The sequence below is a fragment of the Xyrauchen texanus genome, chromosome 26 (genome assembly GCF_025860055.1).
Source record: "Xyrauchen texanus isolate HMW12.3.18 chromosome 26, RBS_HiC_50CHRs, whole genome shotgun sequence".
NCBI classification, from domain to species: Eukaryota; Metazoa; Chordata; class Actinopteri; order Cypriniformes; family Catostomidae; genus Xyrauchen; species Xyrauchen texanus.
Window position 1 is genome coordinate 16901482 of NC_068301.1, and position 15538 is coordinate 16917019.

Below are 15538 nucleotides of genomic sequence, written 5' to 3' on the forward strand. Positions count from 1 at the left end.
TTTACAAACAAACAGACAATACAAACAAGACATCTGGAAATTTGTTTATTAAAAGCATAGAAAAACAAGTCCAACATGGTCACATTTTCCAACTACATAAAAAAATAGTAAATTCAAATTCCTCTTCTTCCTATCCCATTCAGAAACACTCGCACACACAGTTATTGAATCTCTCCGATGTAGAGGCGCTTATCACTGGATCCAGACAGAACTGTGGGAGGCAGAAATTCATTGAAATGGAATTAAAAAACGAAGCAGAGGGAGGTCAACAAAACGGGAAAATGAAAAGGAGAATGATGCTCTTATTTTTCTACAATTCAAGTTTAAAACATTTGGGGAAAATTATACTTCTAATATATTTTATTACCAATGGGTTCTTCTGGATGGAAAGCCACCTCATTGACAGATCCAGCATGACCAGGGAGCTTATAAAGGATTCTACGAGATGTTGTGTCCCAGATATAAACAAACCTAAAGCACAAACACAATGTTAAAGGGATAGTTCAGCCAAAAATGAAATTCTCTCATCATTTACTCACCCTCATGCCATCCCAGATGTGTATGACCATGGTTGGGAGGGTTACTTTTTAAATGTATTCCACTACAGATTACATGCATTAAAATGTAATTTGTAATGTATTCCGTTAGATTACTGAAGGTCAGTAACATATTGTAAATACTTTGGATTACTGCTTCAGCACTGGTAGATTTTTTTCACTTGTTTAGTCTATAAAAACTGCCAGTACAGTAAGACAAAACACACATGTTAAAAATACATTCTTTACATTCCTAAATATCTTATGCAGTGTTGTTTCTAAAACAAGATCAATCAAATTGATCTTGTTTTAAGGATATTTTTACAGGAAAACAATACAAAAATTATTATCAAGAATACCATTTTTGCCCCAATATCAAAGGTCTTCCTAGAAAAAGAAATTATGATCCAGCGTGAATTTTCTTGATACAAAATTATTGTGTCTGGTCACGCGCATGTAAAATGGCTAGCATTTTAGCTTAGCGTAAAGCTGACAATTTACACAAGGTTTATTTCTATTTCTTCTGCTCCAAACTTACTTCACACTTCTCTATCTGCTCGTATGAATGTAACGCATCATAAGAAAGTGTTTCACCGCTGTTCGAATCCACTTTGGATCGCATCATTTATATGTATAAATGTTTTCCATCTGAAAGGACTAAATATTAAATGAAACAAATGACAATAAAAGTAATCTCTTCAGTAATCAAAATATTTTTTGAATGTAACTATTCTAAATACCAATTACTTAAATTGTAACTGTAGAGGAATGCAGTTACTTATATTTTGTATTTTAAATACGTAATCCTGTTACATGTATTCCATTACTCCCCAACAATGTGTATGACTTCTTCTGCTGAAAACAAAGACGATTTTCTTAGCTCTGTAGGTCCTCACAATGCAAGTGAATGGTGACCAGACCATTCAAGCACCAAAAAGCACATAAACATAAAGCGTAAAAGTAATCCATAAGACTCCCATGGTTAAATATATATCTTCAGAAGGGAAATGATAGGTGTGTGTGAGAAACATACATTTTCTAAAAGTCCTTTTTTCTATTAATCTCCACTTTCACATTCTTTGTCCATATTGCCACCTGCTGGGCGGGAAGGGGAATTTATGGTAAAAAAGGACTTAAATACTGATTTGATTGTCATGCTAAAGATTTGGATTTAACCACTAGACTCTTTTATGGATTACTTTTATGCTGCCTTTATGGTACATAGTACAAACTTTTTGGTACAAGGCAACCATTCACTTGCATTGCATGGACTTACAGAGCAGAGATATTCTTCTAATTTGTGTTCTGCATGTCATACACATCTGAGATGATATGAGGGTGTGTAAATGAGATCATTTAAATTTTTAGGTGAACTATGCCTTTAAACCATACTGCACCAACACTGCATAATCTATACAAACACCACTCTTACCTGTCCGCAGATCCTGCTGCAATCTTACTCCCGTCAGGTGACCATGAGCATCTAAGAAGATTCTACGAATACACAAAACACTTAAAAATCCCAAAACTTTCAAATGAACACTATTGCCCTATAACATCAGTGACAGTAATTCACATCAGTGTCTGTGATGTTTGATGAAATAATTAAATACAGTATTAATTCAACCCTGATGAAAATCTACCTTTAATGAACAAATAAAATAAATAATGAATTGGCACGAATTACCAAGTGGAAATAGAACTTTAAAATAAGAATATGAATGCCAATATATATATATATATTTTTTTAATCTACAGAATGATTACCTTTTCAAAGTTATGAACATTTCCCTGAAAGATCTTCACACATCGCTCCTTGGGTGCAAATGGACGGATATCCCAGACACGCACTGTTCCGAACACATGCAAACATAAAAACAATAAATGCAAAAATACAGTAAGTCCAAAGGTTTTCTTGCATATGAGTTGTGACAGCTGTGTGCAGATCCTGTGTTTAGTATTCTACAACTCTATATCTGACAAACAAACACACGCACAAAGTCATACACACATTAATAATAAACATTGACAAACTTATTTACATATTTAAGCTTACCAGAATTATCCATTGAGTTAGACAGCAGGTATGACCCATCTGAGCTGAGACTCAGGCCTGTCACAGAGTCTCCATGACCTTGCATACTGTAAATCAGTTTGTTCTGCCTTAAGTCCCACACCTACAATATGAGCACATGTGTATACATAAAACAATTAGAATACACTTGATAAAATAATAAGTAGGGTATTAGTACATGTGTGAACAGACCTTTATGTCATTGTCAATGCCTCCTGAGATTATCTGGTCACTGGTGTCATTGAATGTCACACTGAGAACCTGATAGGTGTTCTGGAATGTGTGAACAGAGGCCTTCTTCCTGATGTCCCACAGCTACAATAAGATATGAAAAAATTACTAGTGTTGAGGACACATTTAGACATTTTGCACACTACTTGGCTGTCACACAAACATGTCATATTTTTTCCTTAAACAGTGATAAAGTTTATTTTGACTATGCAAGAGCCTGTGATGATTATAAAAATGAGTACCGGTATATATGAATTATGTGATCTGCTATATTCTCTGTAAACTAGCAGCAACAACTAAAAGGTGGTTATGGCAAAAGATCAGAGCTAGCATCCAGGTCAGAGGTTCAGAAATCCTGAATTGCAAAAACAAGAAACCCTAGATTGCTCCAGAAGAAATGTACCTGTTATAAGTCACTTTGGATGATATCATCAGCAATATGAAGAATAACCCAAATACTACATTCATGTTGTAAGTGTTTGTTTTCAAGATTTAATGTTGATTAATAAAAACAGAACTTCCACTATAATCTGGGCCACATCGAAACTGTGAGTGAAAAGTCTCTCAAGATTCATGAGATCAAGACATGTAATAGACTTCTGGAGAGTTTGGAATCTAGACTTGGGGGGTTAAGTGATGTCATATTTACCTTCACAGTTCCATCATCACTGCCTGTGCAGACCAGCTGTGGGCCGCGTCGAGCTGGAAAACATGAGTTCACAAAGGACGTGTGACCTTTCAGACGCTTCACACGCTCCCCTGTCTCGCTGTCCCAAACGCACACCGTCTTGTCCGTACTGGCTGAGAAGAGCAGACTGAAACACAAATAAACACTGAATAAGTGAGAGAATGATGCATTTATGCAAAAGCACAAGAGCAAAGCTTTCAGCATAGGAGGCTGCAGTGTAAATGAAAAAGAGAGACATTTTCTTTTCCCACACAAACATACCTGCCATCGGTGTTGTAGTGAAGCTCCATAACAGCTCCACTGTGGCCTTTGAGTGTAGCATAGTTCTCACAGTCTCCATACACATTCCACAGTACTGCAAGAACACCACAAATATCCATCAAATGCATACTGTTGATAAATACATCATCATTTAACCTATAATGCAGAAGATCAATGTAAATCTACTTTTAAAGGAATATTCCGGGTAAAATACAAGTTGAGCTCTATCAACAGCATTTGTGGCATAATGTTGATTACCACATAAATGAATTTCGACTCGTCCCTCCTTTTCTTTAAAACAAGCATATAAATTCTATTGCAAGTGCCTCATCGTAACAATGTTTTTTGTTGTAATCAACATTATGCCACCAAAGCTGTTGATTGAGTTTCACTTTTGAAGAAATGGATTTAATCACTGGAGTCGTATGTATTACATTTACGCTGCTTTTATCTGCTTTTTGGACATTCTGATTTCTTGCTGCCATTCACTTGCATTGTATGGACTCACAGGGCTGAAATATTCTTCTAAAAATCTTAATTTGTGTTCAGCAGAATAAAGTCATAAACATCTGGGATGGCATGAGGGTGAGTAAATGATGAGAATTTTCATTTTTAGGTGAACGATCCCTTTATCGTGTTTTGAACCAGTAATAGATCTCTTAAAGTGACACAAAGCCATAAGGAAAAGCACAGTCTGATGGCTTACAGAGGAGGCGGTCATATCCCGAGGAGGCTAAAGTGGCTCCATTGGGATGAAACTTGCAGCAGTAAACTTCTCCTTCATGACCAGAGAGCAGCATTATAGGCGCCTGCAGACTGGAGCTGCGCGGGGGACCCTGATGTAAAGAAACAATATAAAGAAAGAAAGAGACCATGTTTTATGTTTGTAAAAGTGGTGTAGGATAATGAAGCCTCCCTTATCATGAACCCACTACTTTGACTACAGATGGTCATATTTAGAGACAGTTCTCATAATTAACTACCAGAGAGTGTGAGAAAGCAAGAGGGAACTTTTAATTCCGCTCTCACTCTTACCATAGCAGAGAGCTGCTGGGACTGAGCTACGGCCACCAACTCGGTCCGGGGTTTCTTCACACCGGCTGGAACAAGTGCCATCTCTGCCCCACGCTTCTTCGGTTCGATCATTGTTGTGGAAATAATACAACTTGACCTAACTATCAAACCTTAACTAACTACCTAATGCCTATTCTAATGAATGAGTTTTTCAAGCTGTCCACCGACATCAACCTACGCACGCTCGCCTAGTAAAACACATCCGGTTACACGAACCGTTCTGATTGGCTGTTTCCAGAGACGTTATAATGTGATGTAAAAATCTCTGCGGCTATATTATAAGAGAGTGTAACGGTCAACCAGCGTGTTACGACAGTAAGTCACCGTTTGCGGACACCATACAAATGAACGGGGAGAGCCGTAAACTGATACCTACCTGTCTTGAAATTATTCGCGTCTTCTGTTATGAAACAGCAATTTTTTCTAGTTAACGCCACAAATTAGTGTAAAACATGTTGAAGATTAAGTTATGAGATGTTTTATTACGAACTAAGTTTATTCAGCATACTGAAGCATCTGCTCTGTACATTTCCATTACATATGGACTGTTGTATCATCGCCAGTGTTCCACCCATTTAATATCCATGAAGCCGCCGCGTTATGCTATTTTATGCTAAAGTTATGCTAGGGTAAATTTTTATGATAAGGGACTTCTGTGTAGAAGGGCTCTGGTTGTTTCGTACAAACCGCGGTCTTATTGGCTACTAGTCAAAACTGTGACCCGGAAGAAAACATACTCAACTAATAGTGGAAAACTAAACAAGGCGTGCGTGTTTATGTTGGGTATTGTGACTGTTGAGCTTTAGGATTTTAGATCGAATTTAACTTAATTTTGAGATCGAAAGTGCCACCATTTGGCACGAGTGCTCTGTTATATCAAAGCTTGTATCAAAAGTATAGTAACACTGGCACGACCTGATCCCATCTGACACTGACTGCAAAAAACAAAAGAACTGTAAGTTGGCAAGTCAACCATATTTTCATTCACTTACTTGCATGAGATGCTTATAGATTTAGATTAGACGTCATTGTTATTGTTTAGAGTACTAGCTAAGCAAATACAGTTAGCATCCATTTATAGGTGCAAAAGTAATATAGCATATAAAAAATTGCAGATAAGTTAAATATGGCAGTATATATCAAACGATGTACAAAATAGCAGTATAGTGCAGATGCTCATTGTAGTTCTGAAGATAGAATATGGTTGTGAGTAATATGTATAAAGCAATGTAATTAAGTAATATATAAGCATATAGTAATAAGATATGTTGTATATACTGTACTAAAGCAGTAGTGATGGTATCATTTAGATGCAATGGTGAAAGTTTAAAAGAGTGCATCTGTTTTCTGCTCCGGTATGCCCAGTTACAGAGAGATGGAAATGTGTGTTCCCTTTGCAGGTGTGAATGGCTGAGGAGAGGACGAGAGAGCCAGCTGGTCTGGATGGACTGCCACCAATGTACAGCATACTGAAAGGAGAGGTTAGAGCTGAGAAAGAGCAGTGTGTGCAGCTTTTCCAGCTTTTAAAAGCACATAGAACTGTCCTCTCACTGATTAATTTACCTTCTTATCTTTATCTTCTCTAGGTGGTCTCTGTGACGGCATATGGTGCTTTTGTCAAAATTACGGGTTACAGGAAACAAGGTAAGGTTGGACAAAGTTACCCAGGTGTGTGTCTGACGTGTGTGTGTGTGTGTGTGTGTGTGTGTGTGTGTGTGTGTGTGTGTGTGTGTGCGCACACACGCGCATAATTATGAGAAAGCACAACTTTTACATTGTGTCTGTATGTGTTTGCATTGTCAGGTCTGGTTCACAAGAGTGAGATGTCTGCTTGTCGGGTAGAAAACCCAGCTGAAATTGTTGATGTAGGCGAACGAGTTTGGATAAAAGTAATTGGCAGAGAGGTATATTTCATTTGCATGCATCATGCAAATACAAAAATAACGATGTAATTTTAACTTGTTAGTGAAGGCATACTACGCTACTGTTACAAGTGAATTTTTGGTATAACTAAACCTGCAGCACTCACTAAAACTGATTTATGCAATGATCTACTTTTTCTTTTTATTTCAGATTAATGGTGATAAAGTCAAACTATCCTTCTCTATGAAAGCTGTCAATCAAGGAACAGGGCGGGACCAAGACCCCAACAATGTAATGGCAGAGTAAGTGGTTTTATGTTACATGAGTGCTATGTGGCCACTTGTTTGCAGATAGGTCATTCAGAAATATGTCAAATTTGTCTTTAAATAAATATTGTGCATACAGGCAGGATGAACGCAGACGAAGGCAGTTCAAAGATCACACAGGGCAGAGGATCACCTTGGAGGCTGTGCTCAACACCACATGCACAAAGTGTGGATGCAGAGGTGAGAGCAACATGTTCCCACAAGCACCAGGCCATGTTTACCAGAACCATTCCAGTGTACATTAGTATACCCATGGCCTTGAACTACAGACAGCCTAATAAACATTTCTTTTGCATAATTATTTCAGAAAAGGTGAATTGTTTTAAGAAAAGCCTGGCTCCTGGCCACTCGTTTCCATAGAATGAAAGTGAATGAAGTCTGTCTTTGTCTTTGTGTAAGGAACAAACCAAAACTTTACAGACAGAACATATAAGCAGCAGCAGCACCACCATGACACAAGCATTTGAAATCAGCCTCTGATCCTGTTCCTGTTGTCTTCATTTGCAGATTATACTTTTAATCCCTGAACACCTGTTATGACAATGTGTATGATATAAATAATGACGAATAGGTCTTTTTACGTGTAAGGTCACTTTGCAAAGGACTGCTTCTCACAGCCTGGACTGCAGTACAGTTTAGTGCCAGAAGAGGAGGAGGAACCAGCTGTTCAGAGCACCCAGTCAGAGCCTCAGAAACGTAAAAAGGTATGCATACACCCCTTTGAGGCCAACCACTGGCAGCTATCACACATTTAGATGGCATGCTGCTGGCAAGCAGTTGTGCAACTTCACTCTAGTTTCATCTCCCGCTCTATCATCACTTGTTGCCAGTTTTTCAAATAGTTACCTATTGCAAACATCAACCCATTTATCCCTCTTTTCATTTGCTTGCTCAGAGCACCTTTTCCCTTTTTCTTGCAGGAAAAGAAGGCAAAGAAAGAAAAGAAGAAAAAGAAAGACAGGAAGAGACACAGCTCTTCATCTGATAGCAGCGATGACAATGCCAAGAGGCCACGACTTCCACATTCTGAGAAAAAGAAAAAACACAAGAAGCACAAACGCAAAACAAAGTGATTGCAAATCAGGTTCTTACTCAGAAATGTTGACTTGTTTTCCAGCACAAGTACTGTATCTTAACATTCTTATAACAAGACACATTTACTTGAGAAGCACAATGACTTTAAGACAATACGTTTTGTTTTCAGAGAAATCTAAGAAAATCTAGTAGGGTTTATGAGGGTAAGTGCACCCAAAAGTGAAAATTCTTTCATCATTTACTTATCCTCACGTTGTTCCAAACCTATATGACTTTCTCTTCCTTAAACCACACACACGCAAACAATAATGTTAGGCAGTATGTTAGTCTTGGTCACTATTTACTTTCTTTGCATATTTTTTTTTTCTATACAATGAAAGTGAATGGTAACTTCATATATTTTGTCTTAGACAGAAGAAAGAAAGTCATATGGCTTTAGAACAACCTCATGGTGAGTAAATGACACAATATTAATTTTGGTAAACTATTTCTTTAAATCAAGCATAACTATTTCCCAGTGGGGTGAGAATTGAATTTATTGAATAAGTTTATTTCTCTTACCCCAGTGGCATATATTTAATTTCTTGTTTTAAGTGTAAATGTAACAAAATGTGGTTAATTTCTTTAAAAAAAATATATATATATAATGTCATTTTGTTTATCAAGCAAATGTTTCTTATTTTAAAGGAATATTCCGGATTCAATTCAAGTTAAGCTCAATTGACAGCATTTGTGGCATAATATTGATTAATGCAAAATATAATTTTGACTTGACTTGAGCAAAAATCTGGGTTACTCTGCGGCACTTACAATGGAAGTGAATGAGGCTAATCTGTAAAAGTTAAAATACTCACTATTTCAAAAGTGTACAAGATGTGTCCACAAGATGTAAACAGTATCCACATTAACATGATTTTAGTGTGATGAAATCAAGTACTAACCTTTCCTGTGTGAAGCCATGATGATGTAATCAACAAACCCTAAAATGAATGAAAAAACTTTACAGCTCTAATAATACACAAGCTTTAACTGATTACTTAATAATGTAAGTGCTTATATAAAACTATAAGCTTCAAATTTCTGCCTTTTTAAAATCTTCAAAAAATGGACCCCATTCATTTCCATTGTAAGTGCTTCACTGTAACGGAGGGACAGGTCAAAATACATTTTTGTAGTAACAAATGCTGTCGATTGAGCTTAACTTGTATTGAACCTGGAATATTCCTTTAAGGATGCTTGGATTTTTTACTTGGAAACAGGACAAATATGTGTTGTAAGAAAATATTTTTTTTCAGTGCAGTTATTATATTGTATGTAAAACAGTTGTGCATGTATGTGTTTATGTGTGGAAATAAATAGATGTGTGTAGCTGCACACACTTTGAAATGCATTTGTGTAAATTAAAAGTTGAAATGAATATGATCATAAGGGTGACTGGATTTATGGGTGAGAGGTTGTAAAGTTGACTCTAAATGACCCTTTACCCAGAAACACACGAGACACCCATTAGCCCTATTTAGAATACATTCACGTCACCCAGCAGACAGTGGAACATGCTTAAATTAGAATGCTCACACACACGGAAAACATAGACCACACTAAAACAAGCACATGAAAATGGTGTACAATACAGAGTCCTTTGCATTTTTAAGATTACACAACACACAGGGCACAGATGATGGAAATGTTGACATAATAAGTTGTCACATTTATTGTAGACCTCAACATTGACTGTAGATGCAGATAACACACCCAGTATAAGACATCATATACAGACATTTGGTGGTATGAAGCTGGAATTTTATTCAGTGTATGAGGAACGGTGCAACAGAAAGGCACGAAAACCGTTGAAAATTTACATAGCCAGTGACAATAAGGTTGCCAGGACGAGAGAATGGATTGTAACTGAAGTTTCCCTTTATTCTCCCTTCACATAGTGTCGTGTAGAGACAACTTCACCAAGAGTCAATGTCTGTTAATAAAAGAGAGACAACTTGGCCTGTTAGAGTATGCATATCATCATCAGATTTTATTATATATTCACACATATACACATAAAACACTGACCAGAGTGAGGGTGTTGTCACTGACTTCTCGGACAAGGGTCGTCTCTTTGCCCTCCCATTTCTGAACATGAACCAACTTGCTTCCATCCAGGGTCACCAAGGACTAACATGCAGACATAGGGAAAAGATGCAATGAGACAAATGGAAAATAACACTTTAATTCTTGCTACATAGATCAGTGATGACTACCGTTATGTCTACATTAATGATTGACCTGTGAATGTCACGGGATGAGTCGAAGGACATTCAAGGACCCCCTTGTATACTAAAGACAACCCACTCTTATGTGATGATCTAAGATAAACTTATCCATCATTCAACCAATACACAAGATTTACTGATAAAACCCATTAAATGTTAATGCAAATCTAACATGTCAAGAAATGAAATTTGCCTTCATCCATCTTAAAGCATGAGACTTGAAAGACTGACTAATGCATGCTCTGAACACATTGAGATTTATTACCTTGCATTTACGGTCATCAGCAGTGTTCTCGTCAAATTCCTCTCCCAGTTTAAAGTTAATTTCTGTGCTCTTGAAAGTACTGACGGTCTTAAGTGTGATGACATCCCCCTCCATGGAGATGATGGTTGTGGGTTTGGTCATGCCGCCAACTTGACGCGTAGCAAAGCCCACACCTGATCCATACACACAAATAAATAACACACACACACACACACACACACACACACACACACACACACATACATACATACATACATACATATATAAAAATATATATATATATATATATACACAAGTATAAATGCACAACATTTCAACATTGCATGAGCAGAGGAATCTCCATTTACTTTTAAGAGTTGTTAAAGAGGTAAAAATAGTCACATCTGTGTGGGTGTGAACTATATATTATAAAAGCAATTCAACAAATTGTTCTGACAGCAATATTTGAACAAATCTATTCAAATGGGACCACAACTGCAAGTATTTTCTTATTAGTCAAAATGCTAAATATGACAGAGCATCCGCAAAGCCTAAGGGCAGCAGCATTGCAATAATTAAACAAAGATTGCATAAATTTAATGGTTAGTTAGGAATGAACACGTCTCTGCGAATATAGCCAAACTCTGGAACGGTCAAAATGGTCAACTCACAAGGTTTTGGAAAAATGCACCAATTAGTATCGATTTGTTCAGTAAATATTGCAAGGGAGTAGCCTATTTGTGTGAATTTAGACAATGTGAACTACACCTTGACCCTAGATAAAGAGCCAAAATGTAAGTGTAGCATTTTAAAGCTGAATAGTTGGAAGAATAAATTTTTTTTTTCACCCACTCAAATTTGTATCACCCACACACTCCCTCCCTTTTGTTCTTTCCACACAGATGCACATTGATTCATTTGCCCCTCTGTCTTTCTCCATCTTCCTCTGTTAAGCCACAACTCACTAAGCACTATTTTAATATTCACAAATTATCAGCAAAGCTTCCTAGAAAAGGCTGACAATCCTATACGATTGTTGTTTCCATATGCTGTGTCTGTGGAGCAAAAACAACTTGAGGAACCTTACTAATTAACGAAACATCAAGGTTATTTTATAGTTCAAGTAATGCAGGCAATATGTGTTGTAATGCATGCAATCCTCAAAAGGAAGTTCTATGGTCCTTATAATGGGTTCTTTGTATTTCATGAATTGTTTGGAGAACAGCAGCTACTCTATAGTCACACGTGGTCATGGTATGACTGGTGTGTGATAGCACATGCATGTGTTAGCAAATTTAAGATTTACAGCAATGAGATCCTCCCTGCACCACATGCACTCCATCTTAAACACACCCATGCACACACAAGCACACATGCACCTGCACAGTACAAATTTTCCTTTCCCACACTGCACAAAATGCCTAAGGACTAAACACACCCAAATTACAAGTGCTTACATGCATTAAATACACACCCTATGCTTAGCTGTAAAGCATACACACACCACACACATACACACTGTTATGTTCATGCACATACTCACCGAGGGCTTTCATGTATTCATCAAAATTTTTGCTCTCCTTTAAGTTCCATGTGCCAACAAAAGCCTCTACCATGTTTGAAGCTGAGTAAGAGCGAAGAATGAGCACCAAAAATAAAGAGTGAGAGAGGGTAAGACAGTACCACAGAGCTCCTGCAACCTTACTGGCTGATTTATAACTGCTGTTTGTGATGTCATCACTACAAGCTTGGGGGAGGAGGTGGGAGGAGCAACGAAAAACAGATGGATGGATGGGGGGCAAGAGAAATGGGGAATGGCAGATTGTAGTAGAATCTACTGAAAAATTATAGAATAAAGAGAAGACATTGATGTTATATAGCTGTATTAACAGAGGGTGAGAAAGACAAAGGGAAATACAGAAGAGGACAAAGAGAACACTGTAGGATAACAAGTAATGCAAGACATTAAATTATAGAAAAGCATATGTTGTTCTTTATAGTTTTCATATGCATTTGCCTTTCTATATAATTATACACTGTGGCCCCCAAAAGTTTCTGATCTCTATGGACAAATTTAGGGCAGAAAAGTAATAATACACCTTTTGTGCTTGGGCCCCTCATGGTGCATTCCAGAGCTTTGCAGATGTACATTTCTGAAATCCAAAAAACTAGATGTAGGTATCTCACTTACTGACATTCTAAATTTTTGACGTTATTGTTTAAATGTGACCTTCTATGTACTTTAAAACGTTTTTGTTGGATAAGAAAAACTAGCTTGGTTGTTGACCATTGAAAACTGGTAAATTGTAACGATTTGTGCATGGAGCCATATTGAGAGCCCCATATCTTTGGGATTTAACCATATAGGGCCTTAAAAAGATATCCAAAGGACATCTCAAAGGATTCTGAACTAGAATCAAAAATTTTTTTTTCTTAACAATTTTGGACACACCCCATTGGCATATTATGCAACAAGGGGTGCGGAAGTAAACTGATTTTAGGTATAGACCTACCTTTCTCTGTGTAAAAACTAAATAATGACACTGCCACCTTTCTACGGTTATTTTCTGACCAGTGGATTTGTTCCAAAATCATCGTCGGAAATTTGCACTTTGACCCACCTCTGCACAATAGTGGATCCACGGCATTTATTAGTTTGGCTTTCACCATCATTTGTTTATCTTTATCTTCAGAAAAAGTATTAACAGCCAGCGAATCTTCTGAAATTTGGTCGATTTGACAATGAATAGCCCATGCTAATTTCTTTGCATTAGATAACAAATGATCATAAAGTGGCATCTGCAAACAAATAATTTTAACCATTTTTGCAATTATTGTTAACTAACTGTCCCAAGGTTCAAATCAATTCAATTTGGTGTAGTTCATCACATTATTTCTGAGATATGTTCCAGTACATATGAAAAACACAGCGGCCACCTTTTGAATATTTATATTGTTTTATCATTTCAAATATATATAAAAAAACATTTTGCATGAAAAGTGTGATTGTGCTCTCTTTCTTTACAATAGCACTTGGTTCGTATTTTGTTATCTCATGAAAAGACACTCATACAATTTTAACTTGTATGGCTAAAGTGTTCAAATACCAATGTTTTGGGCAAGTGCACAGAGAGAAAGAGAAAGAGCAATGTGGAGGAGGGAATGATTGATATGAGGGCCAGGGTCACGCGATATTCCCTTTCCTCTCTTTGTCTCTCTCTCTCTCTCTCTTTTACAACCACTGAGGACATGACCTTTTGTCAGAGGGCACTTTCTTCCCATCCTTTACACTCTGTGACTGGGTGTTTGGCTGTTCTGCTCGGTAAGAGACGGTGGAGATCTAGCCGTATCAGCTGCTGTTTGTACAATAATCACCAAAACACAGTACAAGTAACACTAAACCATTTCCTCGGCCCATCCTCTGAGCAACAAGGCTGAATCTACAAGCGTTTGTAAGCAAGAGCGCACGGTCTGAAATGAATGATTGTTCAAGTGCGTGTGTGTGTGTGTCTGCAACCTCTTGGAGCAGCTTTTCCCAAGTCGATAGCATGAAGGGTCTGAATACCAGAATTTGTGTGCAACAAGGTCTGAGGCAAACACTGAACTCTTGAATTTTTTTAAAAAGTTTGTAACATTAGGTTAAATATTGTTATCAGAGAGCAGCTGTTTCACATAGTTCATGAACATTAGACATCTGGTGCACACAGCTTCTTTAGATCAACAACAGATTTTGAAAAAAGCCAAATAATTCACGTTACAGCAAACCAGTCTGAAAATACACCAAGAATTGATACATTAATGTATCAATAAAAAATTAAACAAAGAAATCACTCATGACCCTGAAGAAATGAAACAAATCAAATTTTTATGATGTGGGTAGGGATAACCTTGAATTTTTCACAGTGTACACCCAGAATAAAACTATATAAACTTCTAGACTTCCTGTACTTTTCACCCACAACTACCTCAGTAATCATACTTCACACTTCTTTAAAAGGTTTGTTTAGCGTAAAAGTCAAAGGATGTCCCATTTGTACTCATCATTGCTCCTGAGAGAACATGCCGTGATATACTCACTCACATCCTTTGTAACATATGCATCTGTTACACAGACACACACATTCTTATTGTCGCCTTTTCCAGATATAAATATTTACATTTCCTTATCCATATAGATACCTTATCTAATCTGCTGATTATAACTATTAACTTTGATGAACTACTCTTGAATTGTTTTTTGAATGCATGATAAAAGTATACTTTATTGCAGTTACAGTGTATCCTGATGATAGCATAATGCTGATTACCACAAAAAATAATTCTGACTCGTCCCTCCTTTTCTTAAAAAAAAGAAAAAACAAAACTCTGGGTTACAGTGAGGGGCTTACAATAGAAGTGAATGGGGGCCAATCTGTAAACATTAAACTACTGTTAAGTATAGCCAAAAGACATAAACAATATGCATGTTAACATGATTTAGTGTGATAAAATCACTTACTAACCATTTCTGAGTAAAGTTATAGACAATTTTACAATTTTGTTTTCATGCAATACAAAGACGTAAACCCTAAAATAACCATAAAACATTTAAGCAACTTTACAACACAAATAATACAGGAGTTTTAACAGAAGAATTCATGTAAGTGCTTTTATAAAAATGTGAGCTTCTCATTTCTGTCTTTAAACCCTCCAAAAATTGGCCACATTCACTTCCATTGTAAGTGCCTCCCTGTAACCTCTGTTTTTTAAAGAATCTTAAAAGATAAATCTTTTTGTGGTAATCAACATTATGCCAAAAATGCTATCGTTTGATTATAACTTGTTTTGAACCCTGAATATTCCTTCAAGGACCATATGCAAAGCCTTTCTTTGACAGTTAAGAGTTATGCTATTCCAGCACATTTGCTTTTTCCATTGACAGGAATTCATGTTATCCTTG

General features: G+C 36.8%; 3 protein-coding genes across 3 annotated transcripts; 1 reads left to right on the forward strand and 2 right to left on the reverse strand.

Annotated features, from left to right (window-relative positions):
* Window positions 1–38: 38 nt before the first annotated feature.
* Window positions 39–5056, reverse strand: LOC127619737 (U5 small nuclear ribonucleoprotein 40 kDa protein). The gene is made up of 10 exons (XM_052092706.1): window positions 4826–5056; window positions 4497–4626; window positions 3791–3884; window positions 3491–3656; window positions 2803–2925; window positions 2593–2713; window positions 2304–2386; window positions 1969–2030; window positions 368–471; window positions 39–211 (listed from the first exon to the last, which is right to left on the reverse strand). Exons 1-10 carry the CDS (start codon window positions 4934–4936, stop codon window positions 162–164), a joined length of 1044 nt encoding a protein of 347 aa, XP_051948666.1. The 5' UTR covers window positions 4937–5056; the 3' UTR covers window positions 39–161.
* Window positions 5057–5599: 543 nt separating this feature from the next.
* Window positions 5600–9646, forward strand: zcchc17 (zinc finger, CCHC domain containing 17). Its single transcript, XM_052092708.1, has 8 exons — window positions 5600–5819; window positions 6265–6345; window positions 6451–6508; window positions 6668–6768; window positions 6938–7029; window positions 7133–7233; window positions 7642–7757; window positions 7974–9646. Exons 2-8 carry the CDS (start codon window positions 6271–6273, stop codon window positions 8124–8126), a joined length of 696 nt encoding a protein of 231 aa, XP_051948668.1. The 5' UTR covers window positions 5600–5819; window positions 6265–6270; the 3' UTR covers window positions 8127–9646.
* Window positions 9647–9814: 168 nt separating this feature from the next.
* On the reverse strand, window positions 9815–12310 carry LOC127619741 (fatty acid-binding protein, heart-like). Its single transcript, XM_052092712.1, has 4 exons — window positions 12143–12310; window positions 10621–10793; window positions 10156–10257; window positions 9815–10060 (listed from the first exon to the last, which is right to left on the reverse strand). Exons 1-4 carry the CDS (start codon window positions 12213–12215, stop codon window positions 10007–10009), a joined length of 402 nt encoding a protein of 133 aa, XP_051948672.1. The 5' UTR covers window positions 12216–12310; the 3' UTR covers window positions 9815–10006.
* Window positions 12311–15538: the final 3228 nt, after the last annotated feature.

What these genes read in the sequence shown, in the direction of transcription:
- LOC127619737 (XM_052092706.1), bottom strand. Translation starts at nt 4,936, where the DNA reads ATGATCGAACCGAAGAAGCGTGGGGCAGAGATGGCACTTGTTCCAGCC. An exon ending in CCCAGCAGCTCTCTGCTATG is followed by an intron (nt 4,627 to 4,825) that starts GTAAGAGTGAGA and finishes TCTTTACATCAG; the next exon opens with GGTCCCCCGCGCAGCTCCAG. An exon ending in GCATTGACAATGACATAAAG is followed by an intron (nt 2,714 to 2,802) that starts GTCTGTTCACAC and finishes CTCATATTGTAG; the next exon opens with GTGTGGGACTTAAGGCAGAA.
- zcchc17 (XM_052092708.1), top strand. Translation starts at nt 6,271, where the DNA reads ATGGCTGAGGAGAGGACGAGAGAGCCAGCTGGTCTGGATGGACTGCCA. An exon ending in CACAAAGTGTGGATGCAGAG is followed by an intron (nt 7,234 to 7,641) that starts GTGAGAGCAACA and finishes TTTACGTGTAAG; the next exon opens with GTCACTTTGCAAAGGACTGC. An exon ending in AGCCTCAGAAACGTAAAAAG is followed by an intron (nt 7,758 to 7,973) that starts GTATGCATACAC and finishes TTTTTCTTGCAG; the next exon opens with GAAAAGAAGGCAAAGAAAGA.
- LOC127619741 (XM_052092712.1), bottom strand. Translation starts at nt 12,215, where the DNA reads ATGGTAGAGGCTTTTGTTGGCACATGGAACTTAAAGGAGAGCAAAAAT. An exon ending in TGAATACATGAAAGCCCTCG is followed by an intron (nt 10,794 to 12,142) that starts GTGAGTATGTGC and finishes TGTATGGATCAG; the next exon opens with GTGTGGGCTTTGCTACGCGT. An exon ending in CTGATGACCGTAAATGCAAG is followed by an intron (nt 10,258 to 10,620) that starts GTAATAAATCTC and finishes TCTGCATGTTAG; the next exon opens with TCCTTGGTGACCCTGGATGG.